Here is a 21,224-nt window from a genome sequence, read left to right on the forward strand (position 1 = left end):
CTGGTGGTGATGGATGTGGGGGTGGTGGGACCACAGAGGACTGGGGCAGGCTGGGATGGGGGCGTTGCTCCCCGTGCCGGTCCCACGCGGCGCAGGGAGGCGTGCACCGCATACGTGCAGCGCGTGGCGGGCGGCTCGGGCCTTCCCGAAGGCTCCAGTGGCTCGGAGCCAGGCACAGGCGGGCCCGGGGGGCGGGAGGTGGAGACGTGGCGGAGGCTCAAGCGGGCGGAGCCTCGGACGAGGGCGGAGCCGAGAGCGCAGGGGCGACGCCGCGGGAGGTTCTAGAAACGCCGGCTGCTGCGTGTGTCCAGGTGAGGGTGAGCGCGGGTCTGCGGGGTCGTCGACGGGGCCGGGCTCGGGTCCCAGTGGCAGGGCGGTGCGTTCTGCTGTGCGTGGAGCCGGGAGCTGGATCCGGGGTCACTCGCACCGCGCTCGGCGCCCTGAATCTGCACCCGCCTAGGTTCCTGTTCCCGCCCGTGTCTCTTCCCAGGGTTAGGGCGGTGAGGTCAGCGGTGCCCTTCCTGCCAGTACTGCTGGGCCGGACTGGGCAGGACACTTGGGACGCTTGTCGGGTCAGGCTCCCGGGAAGGGGCGGCCTGACCCCAGAGTCACCCCCGAACTAAGGCGGAGGCGCCCGCCTGGCCCCAGAGGCGGCGCTACTTAGGATGAGAAAGATGAGAAAGACCCCTGACTCCCAACCCTGGTAGGGACCAGCTTGGTGCTTGCCAGTTTTATGGGCTGTTAAATCAGAAAGCCTCCTCCTATCTGTCAGAAGACATCCTTGTCGAACCTCTGATGTTTTCCCTTAGTAGTTTCAGAGACCGGTGGCGATTGGCTGACCGATTCAACAAATAGAGCAGTCTCTGTGTCTGGAGACTTTCAGGGACGGAGGCAGGCAGAGGGAAGATTCAGAAAGTCCAGATCCAGAGCATCAGCAAGGTAAGTACTGAGTTGGGATGGGGTTTGGGCTGTGTGGACTTGGTATATGTCTGGATGCTCCTGTAAACTGGAGCAGTCACTTAGGAACCTAGACTGAGGAAACACCCTGAGTGGCCACAGGCTTGGGCTTTTGCCATATCACCTTTGTGGCATGTTAGTGGCATCAAGGTAATGGGAAAGGGATGCCTTAGGGAGTAAAACATCAAGGGCCTCACCCACAAGGAGTGAGAAATCGGCTTGTGGAGGGGTCCATTGAACCATTGCATCATGAGCAATGGTCAGGGTACTTCTGTTGAAGGTTTTTACTGGGAAGTGCTGGTGGGTGTACCTGTCATCTGTGTTCTGATGTGTCATTTACTATGTCGGAGAGCATTGAGTTGCTCCCTATAGCAACTCTGCTGAGCCCTTAAAGGGCTAAGGAGTATATGAGAGAATCATTGGAAAAACACCTCCGGCCAACTCACTCCATCCCTGCGATGTGGCTTCACCGGCTGGGCCACACAGTGTACCCTCACTCTGTGGAATGGTACTTTTAGGCTTTTGCTTCTTGATGCAGGCCATCTGGTTACCGACGCCTCATCCCTCCTGTTGGAAGGGCTTTCTGGTCCTAAGAGCAAAGTCTGGGTGTACCACTCTGTAGCTGAGGGCACCCTCAAACGTCCTAGATGTCGCAGAGATCTGTTGTCCAGATCAGAATTTATAGGGTGATTTTGCAAGCTGCTTCTTGTTCTGAATTTACATCACATCCAAGTCAACCCATGGATGAGCTCCTGCTAATTGACCGGGGTTTCCTCTGGTTTATACCTCCATTGCCTCTGAAGAATGCAGGCAGTAGTCTCTCAGTACAGTTCTGTGCTTCAAGGCCCAGCCTCTAGGCTCCTCTCCACGCACAGGATGTTTGAACTTTGGATTCTTTTCTTCTTGGGCCTTCTTGTTCTCACACAAGCTTGTCCACTGTGTGGTCCAGCCAGTGAAGCCACGTCGCACAGATGGAGTGAGCTGGCTGGAGGCCTTATACTGAAGATTCTGTCATACTGACCCCTCCTTGGTGCTGTTAGAGCTCAGAAGGCAGATATGGTGACAACTCAACTGAAGCATTGTGTGTGTCCTTTGGGAGTCCCTCTACATTGTCACAGGCTCTGCAGACAGGTGGTGCAGAGAGTAGCTTACTTATCTGTAGATTGGACTTCCTACAATGGACTGTGGGTCATTCTTTGAATAGCTCTTGCTTGGTATCTGGCTAGACTGGGCCTGGAGCTAGAACGCAGGAGAAGAGGGGAGGTGGGGGAGGAGTTTTTTTTTTTTTTTTTTTTTTTTGCCCACAGGCAGCTCATAATCTCTCTGAGATTGCTGTTTTGTCCTGGTAGCTGGCCTTGGGCCCAGGGAGGAACCCTTCATGTGGGTGCTTATCAGAGGGGGACTGAGGTGCAACTCTGGGGATTGAATGGAGTGAGGGAAGTGAGGATTTCCTTATCTTCTGAGAAAGCTTCCATTTTTGACTGCACTCTCCCACATCCTTGGGAGGGTTTGAGGCTGGACCGAAGGCCTTGGCTGACTTAGGGCCACGCTGGCTGATAGAGTGGAGAGGGCTGGGGGGTGTGTCCCTGGCTTCTGGGATCTGTCAAGAGCTTAATTTTATGCAGATGGAGGTTGGCAGCAAATGTTGTAATGCAGGCACGTGAAAGACCAGCAGAGCCCAGGGAAGAGAGTTCAACTTTGAAAAAGTCCTTCAAATCTAGTCATTTAGACCTTTGAAGTGCCCGAGGGTGGGGCACCAGCCTCTCCCAGGCACAGCTGAGTCCTGTGGTGTGGAGTGAGGGATAGACAGACAGTTTTTCTTCTCAGCAGGAGCAGAGCAGAATGAGAAGGTTGGACTGGGCTTCTTTTCAGATGGTGCCGCTGCAGGCAGAGGGTTTCGTGTTTGGATAGTCATTTGTCCCTGTCCCTAATAGGATCTATTTGAGCCTGGTGCAGGCCAGCCTCTGCTCCAGACTTCTTGGTAAATGCTTGTTAGAGATTGCCTGCTCTGTACCAGGTACTCCTGGGAGCCAGAGAGTGATGGAGATCACAAGGCCTGGTACTTGTGGGAGACTGGAATGAGCAGCTCAACAGCACAGAAGTATAAGAGATTCTGGACTGTTGGTCCTGTTCCCTGTCTTCTGCCAGGGAATCATTTTTTTGGTGAGCTTTGGAGCCTGTGATTGGCCAATCCCTGGGTCACCTCCAGGTGTTGAATACTTTGGTGACACCTGATTCCAGTCTTTCCTGAATTGATTTATGTTATCTCTTCTGGCATTCCTGGGACACAGACTTCACTCACCTCCTGACATTTTCTTGTTTTTTTACTGCGTCCTTGTATGGACCTTCCCCACTCCAAGAGCCAGTAACTTGGGCTGAGCAACTGCCCACTTCAAGTCCCCTTGAGTTCCTGTGATACTCTTGGTTGGTTCTGATGATTGGTGAAAATCAGTTCGATGATTGGCAGCTCCCTGGCATGTGTCATCTAATTCAGTTTGCATGCAGAGCTATCAGTTATAGGTCCTAAGGCTGATCTCCATTGTACAAATGAGGAACAGGATCTGGAAGTCTAGGACTCGTCCAAGGTCACAAAGCCAGGAAATGACAGTGGAGCTAGAATTTAACTCTGGGTCTCATACCCATGGCAGGTATTCCTGCTCTGTGGGTGTCAGAGCTGGGTTGGCTAGCAATGTATGATGTGTCCACTACCTGCTTGAATTCAGGGAACCGTGTTGTTACTTTTTGTTCAAGAGATCTCCTTCTCCTGGTGGGCTCCAAGTACGGATGGCACGGGCTTTTATTTGGGAATCTTTGAGACGCCCATGATCAAGTTTTCAGTCTGAGTGCAGTGTGGCTTCACAGTTTCAGAAAGGCACACGGGCTATGAGGTGACAGAAGATCCTGAGTAAGATTGAATGGTATCAGTGTGTCTTGCAGACAGGGGAGCTCAGCTGGCCGACATGTCCGGTCTAGGATGCCTTCTGCAGCCTCGGTGATCTCTTAAGTGCTTTACGGTATTATGTCCTTTCTCATTCCTCTATGTGCAGCTTCCTTCCTCATTCATAGTCAACCACACCATGAAACAGTCATTGGGAAAAGAGTGGACTGTAAGATCTCCTAAGTTCTGTGACGGGCTGACTCAGTGCCAGTCTATGCTGGCCTTCCCGGCATATCATTCGCTCCTTAGTGTACCCGTGCAGTATACGCCGCCTGTTGTTAATCCGCCTGTCCTTTATAGCCGGGTTATCAGTTGGACTGTACAGTCTTACCAGCGATCTTGCTCAAGTAACCTATTCAATAGTGGCCCCAGAACCGGGCAATCCATTTCAGTCTGTTGTTAGACTTATCCTACCTTGTTCTGCCGAAAATCTCTCATTTGTCTAATTCCTCAATTAAACTTTACCATAGGCATGTACTCACTGAGCAACACAGCATAGGCAGAGTTTGATACTATCTGTGGTTTTAGGCTCACACTGGGTTTCTTGGAATCTAGTCTCTGTGGACAAGGCAGGGGTATTGTATCTGGAGCAGAGATGATTATCTGGCTTACAAGGTTTTTGTGAGAATTAGATGGTAGAAATGAAAGATCTTTGGAAACATGAACCATGGTTATCTTAGACTAGGTTCCCAGAAAACAGAGCCTGAGGCCGAGCTTAAGTGCTTAATACTTATTGGAAAAGTGTATTGCAGGGCAGCTGGGGTGAGGGGAAAGGAGAGAAGAATGGGAAACAACAAGGGGGTGCCTTAGCAAGCTGGTCCTCTGGGTGGAGATCTGCCGGCTCTTCAGCCATTTCGGGTCTACTTCTGTGCTTGAGCTCTGTGGGGGCTCCATGCCTGCAGATGGTTTCTTACAGAAGGTATTTCACCCTTCATCAGCTGGGGCTCCCTCACTCCTCAGTCTGGCCTCTCTGTAGCCACTGGAGAGGCTAGTCTAGAGGGAGTGGGAGGAACCTGAGAATCACCTTGTGGCAACAGTGTCTTCTCCCTGGCTAAGGAAGAGCCCAGGGCATGGTTGTAGGTGGCATGGGTACCTTTTCTCTTTGGGTGAAGTTTGTTTTTGATAAGTTAAGTTCAACTTGACTGTCTGTTGAGACCCTCATGGGAACTCAGCTCAGTGTTGGGATGCGGACTGAGACAGCGTCTCTGCTAGTACGCTGCCCTGTTATTGTAGCAGGAGGCGGTGGCTTTGCCAGCACCCGGCATTCATGTACTGAACAGAGATGATGTAAGGGCAGATACACTTTATCGGATGTGTGCATTCTTGTCGGGCCTACTTAACTCCCATCTTCTCTTCTGACAGCCGAGGGGCTGCAGATCTAAGGCCAGAGAGTCCCTTGACTGGTGGTTTTATGTACCTTCTTAAATGGAAACCGAGGGCTCAGGAGAACATTTGGCTTCACTGAGCAGAGATCTTGCTCTCACAAGGCTCTTGGTGAAGGTAAATATTTCTCACATGAAGTCATTGAAGGTTTGAGGTCTGGGATGATGCAATGGGGCTGGAGAGGGTAGCAGAGCCAGGTCACGGAGCTACAAGGGCCCTTTGGGCTAAGGTACTTAGACCACATCTTGCTAGCCGTGGGGAGCGAAAGGGAGGGCTTCGGCAAGCCTTGCTGGCTACTCGGTAGAATAGAGTGGGAGGGAAGCCAGTCCAGAGGTGGAGAGGTCAGAGCAGGTGGTGCCTGCTGAAGGGTGTGCTACAGGTAGACCAGGGTGACAGCTGAGGCACAATGTCCGGTAATGAGATTTGGGTGTACGGACAGGGTGTGCTTTAGTGACGGGGCCACTTGGAACCTGTGCACAACTCTTTTAGGTTGAGCACCTGGGTCTCATCAGCTCTGCCAGCCTAGAGTTAGCCATGGTGCAGCAGGCAGGGCCACGGTGGAAAGGGAGGTTGAAGAGTCCTGTTGGGGAGAGTTATCCCTTCCCTGGGAAGACAGTATTTTGCCCAGTGCCAGGCCAGACCTATTTGCAAACCCATGTTCCGGCTCTAGGCTGTTAAATGCTTTGTTAAAGCGCAGGCTGTAGCATTTGGGTTGCAGCCGGGAGCTTGGCAGAGGGTCTTTCCCCAATGAGGTAAGGGGAGAAGCTGAGGACGCTGCTGCTTTGCAGCTGGAAACATCTTTTCATGGCTACTTGGCCAGGCTGTAAGTGTACTTTTCCAAAGAGCAGGCTCTCTGCAGGACCTCTGCTTGTGTGTCTTGGAATCGCCGTTCCTAGAAAATGGTGCCAGTTGCCTGGTGGGTGAATTACTGTCACAGGGACATTGGCAGGCTTTGCAAGACCTCCCCACAGGGGTCCAGACTCTGGGGCTGCCAAGGCCCCTTTGGAGTTCAGTTGAGAATGTCCTACTTTGTTTCCTTTACATATTGAACATATTACAATATATATATATTTTTTGAAGGAATTCTAGTAGAATGTCTTGTAGGAAGATCAAGAAAACAAAGATTAGAAAGAAGAATAATATTATGTCGCCATGATACAGTCAGAGTATAATTCTTTCCTACATGCATACATACGTGACTTTTTCCCCCTTTAAAACATGGAGCATACAGCATGTATTATCGGGGGCTGGCCTGTGCTGGTCTTCTGTTATCTTTCTGCGGTGACGTCTGTACATTGTTTATTGTCATGTAGCCTATATTGATCGACGGTGCAAAGTGTAAACTCCTTAGTTGTATTTTGTCTGGACACATCTGCTGAAGAACTTCCTGAGGTGCTTGCTACATGGTGGCCATTATTCTAAACCCTAAGGCACAGCTCATAAAACCCAGAAGTGTTCTTGGTGCTGTGTTTCATCAAACGGGATTTGACCATGACCACCTCCTGGATTGCTCTTCGTGGGTTTCTCCGTGCTCCTGGGAAGGCTTTTTGGCAGTACTGCCCCGGGAAAACACATGAATTCCCACTTTTTCTGTCCTGGGTGAGTGTTGGGTGTCGCTCTGATGCAGGGTGTCGCTCTGCTTTCTGTAGAGAGCTGCTGCACTTGGAGAAGCACCTCCTCTCGCCTGACCAAAGATAGGTGACTCTTTATATGAAGCCTTTGGAGCTCGGGCCCCTTGGGTCAGAAGAAATGAGCAGATGCCCTGCTTGGAGTGGTGGCGTCCGTGCGGCAGCCTGAGCTGCCTTGCCTGGGGGTGCCCTGTTCTCTGGGCCAGCAGGGTTTGCATACCTGTCTCCCCTGCCAGAATAGGACTTTGAAGGGGCTTGTTAAGTGGCCTCCTAAAGCCCATGTGTGATTCTTTGAGGCTGAGGTCTGTGGACGGACTCATCTAAGCCAGCCAGCACATTCCAGAGAAATAACAGCTGGTATTCATGTAATAAAGAAACCTGGTTGGTTTCAGGTATGGACTGTGGCTGGTATTTGAAAGGAATGAAGAGGCTCCCTGACTATGCTGCCTGACTTCTGACTAGATATGAGCTGTAACTGGCCACACAGCCAGGAGATGGATGGAGACCCCACATCTGGTCTGGTCTCCTGCTTGGGTAGAGACTCACCCCTACTCTGAGGGGCAGTTGGCTGGCCCCACACATCAGAGAGCCTCCCGACTCTGAGATTTTCCTACATATTTTTGTCTTCTCTGTTTTCTTTTCTTTCCATCTGATAGTAAATTTCCATCTGAGCCATTCCAGAGACTTGGCTTGGCTGGAGCAAGAAGAGGAGGAACAGGCAAGGTTCGGCTAGGTGCTGGCCTTCCTGCATGTTCTGGGCTGCATGGCTGGATGGGGAGACATGTCTGAAGCCTCTACTGTGTACTTAGGCCGGATGCCAGTAGAGCTTGTCTCAGGTTGCTGCTGCGCCTCTCAGAACTGTGTCTATTTCTAGTCGGCCGAGAAGGCAGTGGCTGGCTTCATCCCCAGGTCAGCAGCCCAGCCCTAGTGTTTTGGCCGTGTGTGACTGATTCACCTTTGTATCCTGAGTGCCTAGCTTGGTGCCTGGAATCTCTGGGTTGAAGTAAATACTCGTGAGTGAGTAGGGAGTGGCCAGAGAAGATGTCTCATGACAGGGAGAGCCATAGTCTGTTCAGAATTGCTACTTTGAGGCAGTGCAGACCGGCAGAGGTCAGTTTTTCTCTTCCGCTGACTGTGTGCTATGTACCTTGGCGTGCTTTGTCCTCTGGCCATATCATCTCAGTTTTTCTTTGTCATTGTCTCTTCTGTATTGTCACTTCCTTACAGATGGGATCCAGGTCCTTGAATCCTTCACCTCTATTGGTATGTGGCAACAGGACCCTTCTGTGTGTGGGCAACCCTCAGTTCATGTACAAAGTGGAGACCCACTTTCACATTGCGATGACATGGCCTCTGTCACTGGTTCGGGGAGAGTGGAGCTCGCAGAGATGCTTCTCCCCCTCCTTAGGTCCCAATGGTCTTGACATCTTGGGAACCAACTCTCTGGATTGGCTCCTCTTCCGTGTGGCTCTTGACATGTGTGTATTAGACATGACTCCTGTAGTCATCACACATGACTCCTGGTGTGTGTATTAGAAAGTAAGAAACACGGGCAGGCAGGAAGTCAGGTGTATCGTTTATTAGCAGTTGGGAGACTGAGGCAGGAAGAGTGCGACTTCCAGTCCATCCTGGGCTCCAAAATGAGACCTTGTCTCCAAAAAGGGAAAATGAAATAAAACTTAGGCAGGGGGCAGAAGTGAGGACATGATGCTGTTCCATGTTCTGGCCTGTTTCCTGGGTGATCTCAAATGCCTTATTTAGTGACATATTTGAGTGTGTGTTTATGTGTGTGCGCAGTATGTATGGATGTGTCTTCTCATTAGGGTCCTGCTGTGTAGTCTCGGAGGCCATGAACTTTGTTCCTCCTAACCCAGTCTGAGTCTGAGTTTCCAGGCTTATACCTCCCATGTCTTTCCCCTGTGAAAATCTGATAACTGTTCCTGGACACCTTGCAGATACTGCCCTTCCCAGTCATGAAGCTCCAGGTGTTGGTGTTGCTGATGTCCTGGTTTGGTGTCCTGAGCTGGGTGCAGGCAGAATTCTTCACCTCCATTGGTATGTGGTACCAACACTCTAGCCTACCTAACCAGCCCTCAACTAAGTGCAAGGGGCTGTCACTGCCTGAGGCTCATTCAGGGTGGGATAGTTCAGTCATTGATTTTGACCAGTACTTTTGTACTGGTAATTTAGGCCAGCCATTCCTCATCCATTTCTCACTGGTCCATGCTTCTCTCTTGTAGGGCACATGACTGACCTGATTTATGCAGAGAAGGACCTCGTTCAGTCTCTCAAGGAGTACATCCTGATGGAGGAAGCCAAACTCTCCAAGATTAAGAGGTGTCCAATGTCCTAAGACCCCACACTAAGTCATCCCTGCTGCTCCTCTTCCTGAGCCCATCCAAGGTGTCCATAAGAGGAAGTCATTGAGAGGTGACCCAGGGAGTTGACCTACAGCTAACCTATGCTAGTCCTCGGGAGCTGCTGAGTGCAGGGGTTGGGAAGCTGCCATCTTTTCCTTAACACTTTTTAATTTACATCAGAGGTCCCAGCTCTTATCTAGATTAAGGGCTAGAAGTATCTAGAAAGTTACTATATTCATGTTTTATCATCACTTGATGAAAGAGCCCTGGACCTCACTAGGGAAATAAGCACCCTGTGAGGGTGGGTGTGGTAATCTCTTTCCTTTGGTTCTGCAGCTGGGCCAGCAAGATGGAAGCCCTGACCAGCAAGTCAGCTGCCGACCCCGAGGGCTACCTGGCTCATCCTGTGAATGCCTATAAGCTGGTGAAGCGGTTGAACACAGACTGGCCTGCACTGGGGGAACTTGTCCTTCAGGATGCCGCTGCAGGTGAGGGACAGTGAGCAGAGATCAGCTGTGTCTGGTGCCTGTCTGCTTCTGCCTGGAGCTGTCTTTGTTGGATTGTTTTAAAAGTGTAGTAATGATCACTTCCTGTTCTTTTATAACGCTTCCTGGTAATGATACTTTCTAATCATACTTCAGTAATACGTCTTTTTATAGCAAACTTCAGGAACATAAAATATATCACATAAAAATCACAATGCTCAATCCAGTAAACTCCATGATAAATACCATTGAAATTATTATCTTGGGGAAATGGAGAGATTGCACAGTGGTTAAGAGAACTGGCTGCTCTTGCAGAGGATCCGAATTTGGTTCCCAGGACCTATATGGTGGCATCTGTATTTACAGTTCCAGGTAACCTGACCCCCTTCTGATTCCTGCAGGCAACAGGCACGCATGGTGCAGACACACACACATGCAGGTAGAACTCTCATTCATACACATAAAATAAACTTTTAAAAACATTTTTAAAATCTCTAACCTTGGGCTGGTGGGATGGATGGCTCAGTGGGTGAAGCCCTTACCATCTAGTGTGAGGACTGAAGTTTGGCTCCCTATAGCAGCCAGGGAAAGCCAGGGAAAGCCAGGGAAAGCCAATGTCTGTCATCCTCCCAGCACTTGGGAGGCAGAGATGAAATCTCCCAGGCAAGCTGGCTAGCTAGACTGGCTGACCATGAGCTCTGGGATCACTTAGACGCTCTTGCCTCAGTAAATAAATAGAGGGTGATTGATGAAGACCCGTGACTTCAGATTCGAGCCTCTGTAAGCACTGACACGCATCCATGTGCACCCACCTACATGAAAACACGCACATGCACATTTACAAACACTATATGTCCATACACACCCAAAGAATCTGCTTGTGTGTACAAACATGTTATTAATAAATGGAGCTGTGCATGGATTAAAGGATTAAAAACTCATTTGCTTTAAGGGATGAATGAATTAAAAATAAGTCAAGTGGGCTGAGGCAGGCTGCACAAAGAGGCTTCATCTGAGTCCTACCTGTGTCTTTTGCAAAGCATGTCTGTGTGGATTGGACATAAACGTACATTCAGTCGTGGGTTTCCCAGCTTCTATAGATGCCACTAAGTGTGCCTGTGCCGTGACCATAATGTCTGGATAGTCAACTCACAGTGATACTGCACCTAGGGTTGTTTCCAAATTTTCAGCCCTCTTTTATATGCATTTTCGGTCTGCCTCTGCTTATTTTTCTAAGTTAAATACCTAGGAATGGTATTTACAGGGCAGAGCACAAATTTGTCAAAAGGTTTTTCTGGTGTGGTACCTTCTGTGAGTGAACATGGCCCTGTTACCAAGAGGAGAGGACCTTGGTAATGGAAGGGTAGGCTGGAGGTGGGACACAGGATTCCCAGCCTCAGGCTGGGCTGGGCCTCTTCCCGTTGCTGAGTGCTGATTAGCTTCAGACTAGCTGTCTCTCTGGCTGAGACTGGTTACAGCCACGTGACCGCCTGGGTTGGGTTTGGCTGGAGGCTGGTAGTCTCTGGGGAGGGTTTGGTGAGCTCAGAGCAGCTGGAGCTGTGCCTGTGAGCTCACTGCCTCCAGAAGCCACTGCCTTTCCCAGACCCCACCCCTCCCCCCTTCCTGGGCTGGGCCTGCTGCTCAGAACAGCTCAGAACAGGCTGTTCTGCCTGCTTTCTGGAGAGGTGGGCAAGGAAGCCTGCACAGATCTTCGCACTCCAGTGTCTGATCTTGTTCCCCCCCACCCCCACCCCATCAACATCTGGAAAGGCTGTGATTTCTTGGAAGGCCAGGGAGCAATAATTTATTTTCATCTCTGATGTTGGATGCTTGCCTTTGAGATAAGGGAAACCCTGACAGTGCTATGTGGCTATTTCTAGGGGTTTTTCTTTTTCTTATACTAAAGTCTCCCGAGTTCCTGACCATGTAGCTGTGAGGATGATGTAGCAGCTTTTTGACACCCTGGCTTGCTGTGATGAGAGGAGGTAGCAGTGGGCGCTGCTACTCTTGGATAGTGGCCAGGGACAGAATGTGTTGGAGCTCCCCTCCCAGTCCCCAGTTATTAGGCAAATTCAAAGGCCTGAACCATTAGTGTAGCAAGGCCTGGCTTCTACTTGGAGCCCTGAAATAACAGGGGTTGTGTCTCTGGCTTAGGACCAGGGCTTAAGGCCCTGGAAAAGCCACCTGGGGCCTGCTTCAGTGGTCAAATCTGTCTAGGCTCTGGGCTATGATCTTGGGTACAAAATGGGGAGCTCATACCCCCACTATTAAACTCTTATGTGCTAAGCTGTGGGCGGGGCTAAGAAAGTTCTGTAGAGGAGCCCCGGGGAGGACATCCTGAAGGAGGGAAATGCTTTAGTATTGTTTGTACGATCATTATGGTACTGCACCCAGGATGTGTGCCAGGCCGGTGTTCCACCACTGAGCCTCCAGTCTGCTGACAGCCTTTGAGGGAAGGGACAGAGAAATCCCATTAGGCAGAGACCTAGTGACTGTCCGGTGGGTCAAGAGTGACGTCTATTCTCACTGTCGTTTGGAAGGTTTTGTCGCTAACCTCTCAGTCCAGCGGCAGTTCTTCCCCACTGATGAGGATGAGTCTGGAGCTGCCAGAGCCCTGATGAGACTTCAGGACACGTACAAACTGGATCCGGACACGATCTCCAGAGGAGAACTTCCAGGTAACGGGGCTTCGTTTGCTTCTCAGTGTCTGGGCCGGTCAGACTGGCTTAGGTGCACCTCACAATGTCTTGATTCAGATATTAGCCAAGACCCCTCCCCCCCAAGTGTAGTAGGGATTGAGGCTGTAGCTGGGGGAACTCCCTGAGCATCCCATTCCTAGAGGACCATCCACCTGCTTCCACTCCTCAGCCTCTCATTGCTTCCTGTCCAAGGCTGATCTGTACGCTTGCTGTTTATGTCCTGCTGACATCTTGGTCTGTTCTCCTTCTCAATCCTTTCGTCTCTGGGTTCTCTCCTTGAGTTCATATACAATCACCCCTGGCCTCTCGTTTCTTGTTTATCACCCTTTCCCTGTTCTCTGTCATCCGACGTTTTATGAAGTCTCTGTTTTAGCCCATCTCTTGGATTTCTACCCTAGATCAACGTTCCTTTGAGCCCATTCTCCTCTCCTGCTGAGGGTGCTGGGTAGTGATTTATTTTCCCTGGTTTCCCCATATTTCTGTACCCACAGTGCCTTCGTTCCTTCTGTCTGTGATCCTGTTCTTCAAACTCACCAGGAACACTGGGCCAGTAAAGCCAGCTGGCAGATTACGGCACAACTTTAACTTCACAGTAGCATCTGGCATGATTGCTCCTCTCTCTCTGATGTTCTAGATTCTGGGTGCTGATTTCTGACGCACCTCTTTTGACTCATCTGCTAATTCATTCCTCAGTTTTGTTTGTTTGTTCTTCAAATTGGCTTTTTTTTCCTTACTCCCCACTGTTAGTGGTTATAAAATTTGATGGCCTTAGCCAGTTGTTTGAGACCAGTACATTCAAGGATCCAGCTGGACACTATCATTTACACACCGATTCACAGCTGGACACTATCATTTACACGCCGATTCACTTAGGAGCCTAGGGGAGATACAGCAGAGAAACCCACAGGTTGTAGGAACTGCCTGCCTTCTTGGATGTCCTGTTACTGGTTAGCCAAAGCCCGGGTTCTTGGAGTGGAGGACTCTCTTGAGCTGACAGGGAGGACGGTTCTCTTTATTCCTGCTTCAGTTCAGGTGTTATTGGGCCAAGCCCAACCAGGAGGCCAGAATGAATGAAGAGGTAATTCTGGCAGGCCTTTCAACTTGTAATTCTGAGACATGGTTGGTGGCAGAAGCGAGATGTGTCCTGACAATGTCTTTCTGCAATGAGCAGGCCCTTGGCTGTCCTGAACAGGGCCAGAGGGTTAAGGGAGTTACTGTCCAGAACTTCACCCACTGTTGACTCTGTGCCCTTCCCCAGCGAAGGCTCGTGGTTTTCATCTCCTGATGAGTTGCTATCCATGGATGCTATACAGATCTGTGTTCCTTGCCAAGGCAAGCCACCTGGGCTTCCAGTCAGGCTAGGCCAGTGCCTGTAGACATCTTGACTTGGACATTCTATAGTTTGCACAAACTTCATCCATTCCAGATTGAAATTCTCATCTGGTTTTGAACTGTTTACCCTCAGTCTTTATCTGTTAGCTTAGGTGCCAAAAGCACCTCTGCCCATTGGCAGCCTAAGCCATATGATAGAGTGTGGATTCTGTCTCTTTAATGCCCTCTGACCCTTTTCATACCTCCAGCTTACTCGGGATAATTTTCAGTGTTATCCACTTGAGTTCAAGGCTCAGCTTTCTCCCTATAGGTGGTCTTTGAGGTCCCATGGCCTCCTTGCCTTCCTTGGCTGCTGTTCTCAGCATCCTCATCTCTCTGCTCCAGTCCCCTTACCCGTTCTGGGTTCCTCCCTGTCAGACAGCTCTTCAGCACTCAGTGTAGCTCTGGAGGACTCCACAGGGAGTTTACTTCTAGGGAGGATGCTGAGTTCTGGAAGTCATTCTTCACATTCTTGGCATTCACAAGACATGCTGCTTATGACTGCTGGTCTTTAACATCCTGAGGCAACATTGTCATATGTCATCTCATTGAATTTTTGGCACCAGTCCTTTAAAACCGATGCTGGTGTCTCTATTTAGATAAATATTGTATCTGTTTAGATAGGGAACTGAGGCTGGGTAAATTGTCTGGAGTCACACGAATGGTCAGTATTCAGTACGGTCTGCACATCCAGGCTTCATCCATGCCCAGACTACAGCTTGTCTATCTGCACTACATTTCCAAAACGTCATGGAGATTCATGGAGACTTGTGGAGAGAGGAAAGGGGCCCCCTAATCCCCTAACCCTCAGCCCCTAATCCTTGGCCTGCCTATGACTCCATCTTGTGTTTCCTCTCTTGACATTCTATCCCATGTTCCCTGGGAAACCTACCCCAGATCCCGAGTCACCAGGATGAACAGAGTCTGGTCTTTGCACAGCTGCCCTATAGCAGGGTTTCCTTCTGGGATGACGCCCATTGTGGACGTTAGGCAAAGAGTGATGTTCCAACAGTTTTAGCATGCCAGCCATGCCTGATAGCACCTGATAGGGAGATTCTGTGGTCTGCAGGGAGGTCCTAACTCTCCTTGTTCTGTGGGATCTTCCCTCTGGTTATTCTTTGAGGCGCACATAGTCTTTGCCATCCCAAGCCTTTCTTAAGCTCCACGTCTCCCCAGAGCTGTTGCTTTACCTCAGATTGGAACTGTCTCTGTGATCACTCTCCCCAGCTCCAACATCCCTGCCGGACTGCGGCCTTTGTTCGGTGTCTGTCACCTGCTCCCACTCCCTGTATCTTCTTTCTCATGTCACTCCACCTGTGTTCCCTGAGGCCCAGCCTCGGGCCTTCTCTGTTCGTCCCTTCTTCAGACTCTTCCTGCATGTCACCTGAACACATCCATGTTTTCTACCTTCAGAGTTGCATCACCTCAGCGTATACCACTGACCTCAGGGCAGTGTCTGGGTAGGATTTCTGGACTCCCTCTCACAAAGCCCCTTCCCACTCGAGAGAAGGAGTCTGAGCCTTACACTATGAATTCTAACTTGAGCTAAGCCAACCTGCTTATGTATGTAGTGGTGACATTTCGTGGCGCACGGCTTGAAGTCCAGGTGGTATTCTGCTCGGGTCACTTCTCACTTTCAGTGGCCCGGGCTTTTTCTAATGTGAGCATCTCCCTTCTTAAGCCAGCATTCTTTCAGAATCTGACTGTTGTTTTTCCTGCTTCAGGAACAAAGTACCAGGCCGTGCTGAGTGTGGATGACTGCTTTGGCATGGGCCGCTCAGCTTACAATGATGAAGACTATTACCATACCGTGCTGTGGATGGAGCAGGTGTTGAAGCAGCTCGATGCTGGAGAGGAGGCCACTGTTACCAAATCCCTGGTGCTGGACTACCTGAGCTATGCTGTCTTCCAACTGGGTGACCTGCACCGTGCTGTGGAACTCACCCGCCGCCTGCTCTCTCTTGGTAAGGAGGTTAGGGGCTGGGGGTAGCAAGGGAACTTGACTTTCCTGCTTGATCGTCTCTAGGAAGTAGATGAGTTTGTTACCTGCTCGGTGATGCGTAGCTTCTTATACACACTCCTCATATTAGGATGCCTCTGACATCCTTGTGCATACATGTGTGTTGCTCATGTGTGTGGCATGTTCACGGGCATGTGTGTGCGAGTGCACGTGCACATGTGTGTGCACCATGGCACTATTAAAAATAAGGACCTAGTGTTGTGGTGCTTGTGCCACTGTGCAGGGTGCACCCTTCACCGGGTTACATACAGCGTGAGAAGGACGATGTCCGGATCGCTGAAGGGACAGCAGTCCCAGCTATCAGTGACCTGAGGTCTAAAGTAGGACTTACCATGCCATTGGTACTTTGTCTGTCTTGCGATGTGGACAGAACAAGACCCAAAGCACCGAGTCTTTGAAGCATGCCAGTTGCTCTTACTAATACCTGGGAATGTTGTCTGGACTTGGCTTTGCCACTACATTCCAGGGGCCCAGATGTGAGGTCAGCTCACGTTTGAGCATCCTGCAAGACCAACGAGAGTAGAGGGTTTTAATAGATCCTATCGAGTGAGTTAGTAAGAGTTCAAGTGACTTGGACAGGGGGTCAGGACATCCCAGTTCTTCTCCTGCCTTGTCTCATCTTAAGTCATTGAACATCTCTGAGACTCACTCAGTCTTGTTGTCTGGAGAGTGACATAGAAATCCTGCTGTGGTGGTTACTTCAGATACTGTGCTGTCCACCAGAGCTGTGACTCTTCTGTTTTTAAATCAAGACTTATGATAATTAACTATTTAATTGTGTGTGTGTGTGTGTGTGTGTGTGTGTGTGTGTGTGTCAGTGTGCAAGTGCTGCAGTGTACATACAGTCAGGGAACAACTCTAGGGACTTGGTTCTTTCTTTTCACAGTGTGTGGGTCCTGGGAATCGAAGTCAGGTTGTCGGGCTTGGCAGTAAGCTCCTTTCCCTGCTGATCCACCCAGCCTGCCTTGCAGCCCTTTCTCTTTCACCAGTATCTCAGCTTGTGTCCTGGTTGTGGACAGTGTGTGATAAGGTTGCTAGACCTGGCTATGCTCTGGGGAATGGCTTTAAATAGCTACAGCTAGTGACAGGGAGGAGGCAGAACTCAGAACCGGAGAGGCCGTTAGGTGCTGCAGCCAGCAGAGCGTAGCATACTAGTGGGCTGCTGGGAAGGAAGTTGCTCGCAGAGCAGTTTCTGAAGATGACCTCACGGGTGTCTGTGGTTTCCTTGTCCTCCTTACCTTTCCCTCTTTCCAGACCCGAGCCATGAACGAGCTGGAGGGAATTTGCGCTACTTTGAGCGGTTGTTAGAGGAAGAGAGAGGAAAATCGTCATCAAATCAGACAGACGCTGGACTAGCAACCCAGGAAAACGTGTACGAGAGGCCTATGGACTACCTGCCCGAGAGGGATGTGTATGAGAGCCTGTGTCGAGGGGAGGGTATCAAACTGGTGAGACCCGGGAAGGGGCCGGGGATCTGAGGGCTGACTCTGGGCAGGCAGTGTGGCAAGTTCCACTGCCTATGTGCATTTTTCTCAATATCTGCCGGGGCTAGCTAGTGGGTGGGCATTCTCTGATGCCCAGGGCAGGGGCCTGTCTCCTTGGGTGCCACAGGGGGAATCACCATTCTGCAGGGCATTGTTGTGCGTCCCACTCCCCCCCAGAGTGCCTCCCTGTCATTTGACTCACTGGTCTGAAGAAAATGATGGGTGTGGTTATAGGTCAGATCCCCAAGGTAGTCATGGTGTGAATGACAAAGACTCAGTGGCAAACATAGGCAGTGCTTGCTGGGGTTTGGTGTCTGTGTCCCTGGATTTTGAAAGCCACGGTTCCCACTGATCCCATGAGGGGGGCTCTCAGTAGTTTCAGTATGGAAAGACATCTCCCCACCCATCGTACTTTAGACCTATTCTAATCTCCATGAACAGGGCCATGGAGTGCCCTCTGCCTCAGGGACTGTGGAAAAGAGGAGGTCTTCTGAGCTAAGGGGAGCTGATGATTTGGGTGAAGTCACTTCCTCCTTTGGGTTTCTTCTCTGGTGAAGCTGACGCCAGTCTTGGTCACAGAGCGTGAGACCAGTGTATGCAGACAGCCGGGCTGGGACGGAGGGTAAGGACTCACTGTGCCTGGGCCCTGTGCTCTGTGCTCCCCAGACACCCCGGAGGCAGAAGAGGCTTTTCTGCAGGTACCATCATGGAAACAGAGTGCCGCAGCTCCTCATCGCCCCCTTCAAAGAGGAAGATGAGTGGGACAGCCCACATATCGTCAGGTACTATGATGTCATGTCCGACGAAGAAATCGCGAGGATCAAGGAGATTGCTAAGCCCAAAGTAGGTGTCTCTGAAGGTCCTGCTGGGGCACTGAACGGGGCGGGGTGCAGTCCCTCCTGCTACCTCTGTGTTGACGTTTGTCTGCCCACCATTAGCCAGCATGGGTCCATTGACATGCTGCAGACTTGGCGTTGAAGGTTCATAGCCTAGTAGAGACGGAAAAGTAGGGACCCAGGTTGGACAGACGTAAGCTATGGGAGCAGGGCATGTTGGGAGCAGGGCATCTCAGCAACAAGTGCCAGTTCACCTAATGGAAGGGCTAGTGTGTGGGTTGCTTTTAAGGATAGGTATAGTTCTAGAAAAGTGAGATCTCTGGGGCTCCTGGTCAGGGCTGCAGCGAGGGGGAGGGCTGCAGCGAGGGGGAGGGCTGCAGCGAGGGGGGTGTGCAGTGAAGGGGAGAGCTGCAGTGAAGGGGGGTGTGCAGTGAAGGGGAGAGCTGCAGTGAAGGGGAGGGCTGCAGTGAGGGGAAGGGCTGTAGTGAGGGGGAGGGCTGCAGTGAGGGGGAGGGCTGCAGTGAGGAGGAGGGCTGCAGCAAGGGGGAGGACTGCAGTGAGGGGGGCTGCAGTGAGGAGGGTGTGCAGTGAGGGGAAGGGCTGCAGTGGGGGAGAGCTGCAGTGAGGGGAAGGGCTGCAGTGAGAGGGAGGGCTGCAGTGAGGGGGAGGGCTGCAGTGAGGAGGGTGTGCAGTGAGGCGGAGTGCTGCAGTGATGGGGAGAGCTGCAGTGAGGGGGAGGGCTTCAGTGAGGGGGAGGGCTGCAGTGAGGGGAAGGGCTGCAGTGAGGGGGGCTGCAGTGAGGAGGGTGTGCAGTGAGGCGGAGGGCTGCAGTGATGGGGAGAGCTGCAGTGAGGGGGAGGGCTGCAGTGAGGGGGAGGGCTGCAGTGATGGGGAGGGCTGCAGTGATGGGGAGAGCTGCAGTGAGGGGGAGGGCTGCAGTGAGGGGGAGAGCTGCAGTGAGGGGGAGGGCTGCAGTGAGGGGGAGGGCTGCAGTGAGGGGGAGGGCTGTAGTGAGGGGGAGGGCTGCAGTGAGGGGTGAGGCTGAAGGGAACTGTTTGACTTGGAAGAGGATGTACATCTGTACAATCTGGATGTCTTCAGCTTTTCTACTTATTCATGTTTACATTTTCAGTTCAAACACTTTACACATTTTTTTAAACTAAGTTTAGTAGTCTTTAATTTTATTTTTGTAAATTTTCTTCTTGGGAGTACTTTAACTGGTTCAATTTTATATGCTAAATTATTTACGTTTATTTATTTAATGTACATGAGTATACTGTAACTATCTTCAGACACACCAGAAGAGAGCATCAGATCCCATGACAGATGGCTGTGAGCCACCATGTGGTTGCTGGGATTTGAACTCAGGACCTCTGGAAGAGCAGTCAGTGCTCTTAACTGCTGAGCCACCTCTCCAGCCCCTGCATATTTCTTTTTTTTCTTTTCTCTTCTTTTTTAATGTAGTGTCTTATGTAATTCAGGCTGGCTTCAAACTATCTATCTATATCTGTCTATCTATCTATCTATCTATCTATCTATCTATCTATCTATCTATCTACATAGATATGTGGATAATCTTGAACTTCTGGTCCTTCTGCCTCTACCTCCCAAGGGCTAGAATTACAGAAGTATAATATAGCAGGTTCTACAGTGCAGGTAGTCAAACCCAGGGTCTCATATGTGTTAAGCAAGCAGCCCTTTAGCTGGTCCATGCTCCCATCCCGATATGCCCAACTACTGATTTTTTTAGATATATCTCACAGTGATAACTAGTATTTATTGAGCTTGGTGTGGCAGGACCTGCCTCCAGCATTTTATGTTTATGAACTGTTGTCTGTCGCAAAGACTCCAACTTGTCTTTATTTACCCTTGAGAAAATAGAGTAAGCTGGCCTGCGTGGATCAGAGGTGGTAGAAGTTAGTCCTTTTGAGGGCTGACTTTCTTGGGTTATCTCAGTAGGGTTGTCATCTGCAAGCAAGGAAGATGCTGTTTTATGTTTCCTGATACTTATAACTCCTTCACCTTGACTGTCTTATTGAGCTGCCTGAAGCTTCTATGACATTTTTGCAGTGGACAAAAAACTTGTCTTGTTTCTGAGTGTCATGGAAATTTAACTGGTATTTCTGCTATGTAGGCCACTGACTGTTAGTTCTATATGTATATCAGGTTGATACAATTATTCTTGTATTCCCAGCCCATAGATGATTTGATCCCATTTCTGAAGAGAACGGTGGGTCGCCATTTCCCCCACGTTCTCCCATCACAGGTGAAGGGGAGGGAGGAATTAGGCTTCTCTGGTCTTTGTGTGTGGTGGTGAGGTGACCAGGAGCTTCTGCTTATGCATAGACCTAAGATAGTCCTCGTAGTAGCCCCAGAGCCTTAGAACAGCCTTGGTTTGAAGATCTGGAGACAGGGTCGGCTGTCGGTATTACGGATGTTCCCAAGAGCCAATCTAGGCAGTGTGTATGGACGACTAACCAGGACTCATCACTTGCTGTGTCAGTTCCAAAGTCCTCTAGAGAAGAAAACTATTTTCCTGCTTTCTAGCTGAGAGAGGCCCTGTCAAGCCAAAATCTCCAGAGATTCCTTACCGGCCTTAGTCTCAGACATTGAACAGTTCTCTGTGAGCACGTGTATACATGAACAGTGTGAATCGGGAAGGTGGCTGGCGTTGGGATTATTGCGATTTGAACAGGAGCCATGTGACACATCAGCCGTCATACGCTGACCTCTTCTTTCCGGAGGCCAGGACAGATGCTATTCTGGCTTTGAAGTGGGGCCAGTGAGCTTAGCTTGGCTTGTCGAGAATGCCTGGCAGCTGTCTGTGAGTCCCCAGTCTGCTTTCAAAATAGCCCCGTCTGTCCCCAGGGCAGAGCACAACTGCCCACAGTCTTTTTTGGGCACCAGGCCAATGCTGAGGCTCCAGTGCTTGCACAGTCTAGTGGCAATGGTTGTCACCAGGCAGGGATGGCCATCCACTAGGCTCAGAGAAGGACCATAGACAGGAGCGTGGGAAGCCATCTTCCTTGGGTATGTTGGCTGCCGTCTTTTCATTAGAATGTT

At 50.5% G+C, this 21,224-nt stretch overlaps 1 protein-coding gene across 3 annotated transcripts in view; it reads left to right on the top strand.

Annotated features, from left to right (window-relative positions):
• The first annotated feature begins 226 nt into the window (after positions 1–226).
• P4HA2 (prolyl 4-hydroxylase subunit alpha 2) overlaps positions 227–21,224 on the top strand; it is a 29,077-nt gene continuing 8,079 nt past the window's right edge. For 2 of the 3 annotated variants that reach the window (XM_080924293.1, XM_080924291.1), the window contains exons 1-9: positions 227–311; positions 810–939; positions 8,862–8,961; positions 9,147–9,243; positions 9,603–9,754; positions 12,292–12,429; positions 15,546–15,785; positions 17,096–17,289; positions 17,992–18,168. In XM_080924293.1, the coding sequence (XP_080780419.1) occupies positions 8,880–8,961; positions 9,147–9,243; positions 9,603–9,754; positions 12,292–12,429; positions 15,546–15,785; positions 17,096–17,289; positions 17,992–18,168 (1,080 nt within the window). In that variant the 5' untranslated portion in view covers positions 227–311; positions 810–939; positions 8,862–8,879. The remainder of the gene's footprint in view (positions 312–809; positions 940–8,861; positions 8,962–9,146; positions 9,244–9,602; positions 9,755–12,291; positions 12,430–15,545; positions 15,786–17,095; positions 17,290–17,991; positions 18,169–21,224) is intronic. The other variant, XM_080924292.1, reaches the window with a different exon arrangement.

The sequence above is a fragment of the Micromys minutus genome, assembly GCF_963924665.1.
Source record: "Micromys minutus genome assembly, chromosome: 10".
Classification (NCBI taxonomy): Eukaryota; Metazoa; Chordata; class Mammalia; order Rodentia; family Muridae; genus Micromys; species Micromys minutus.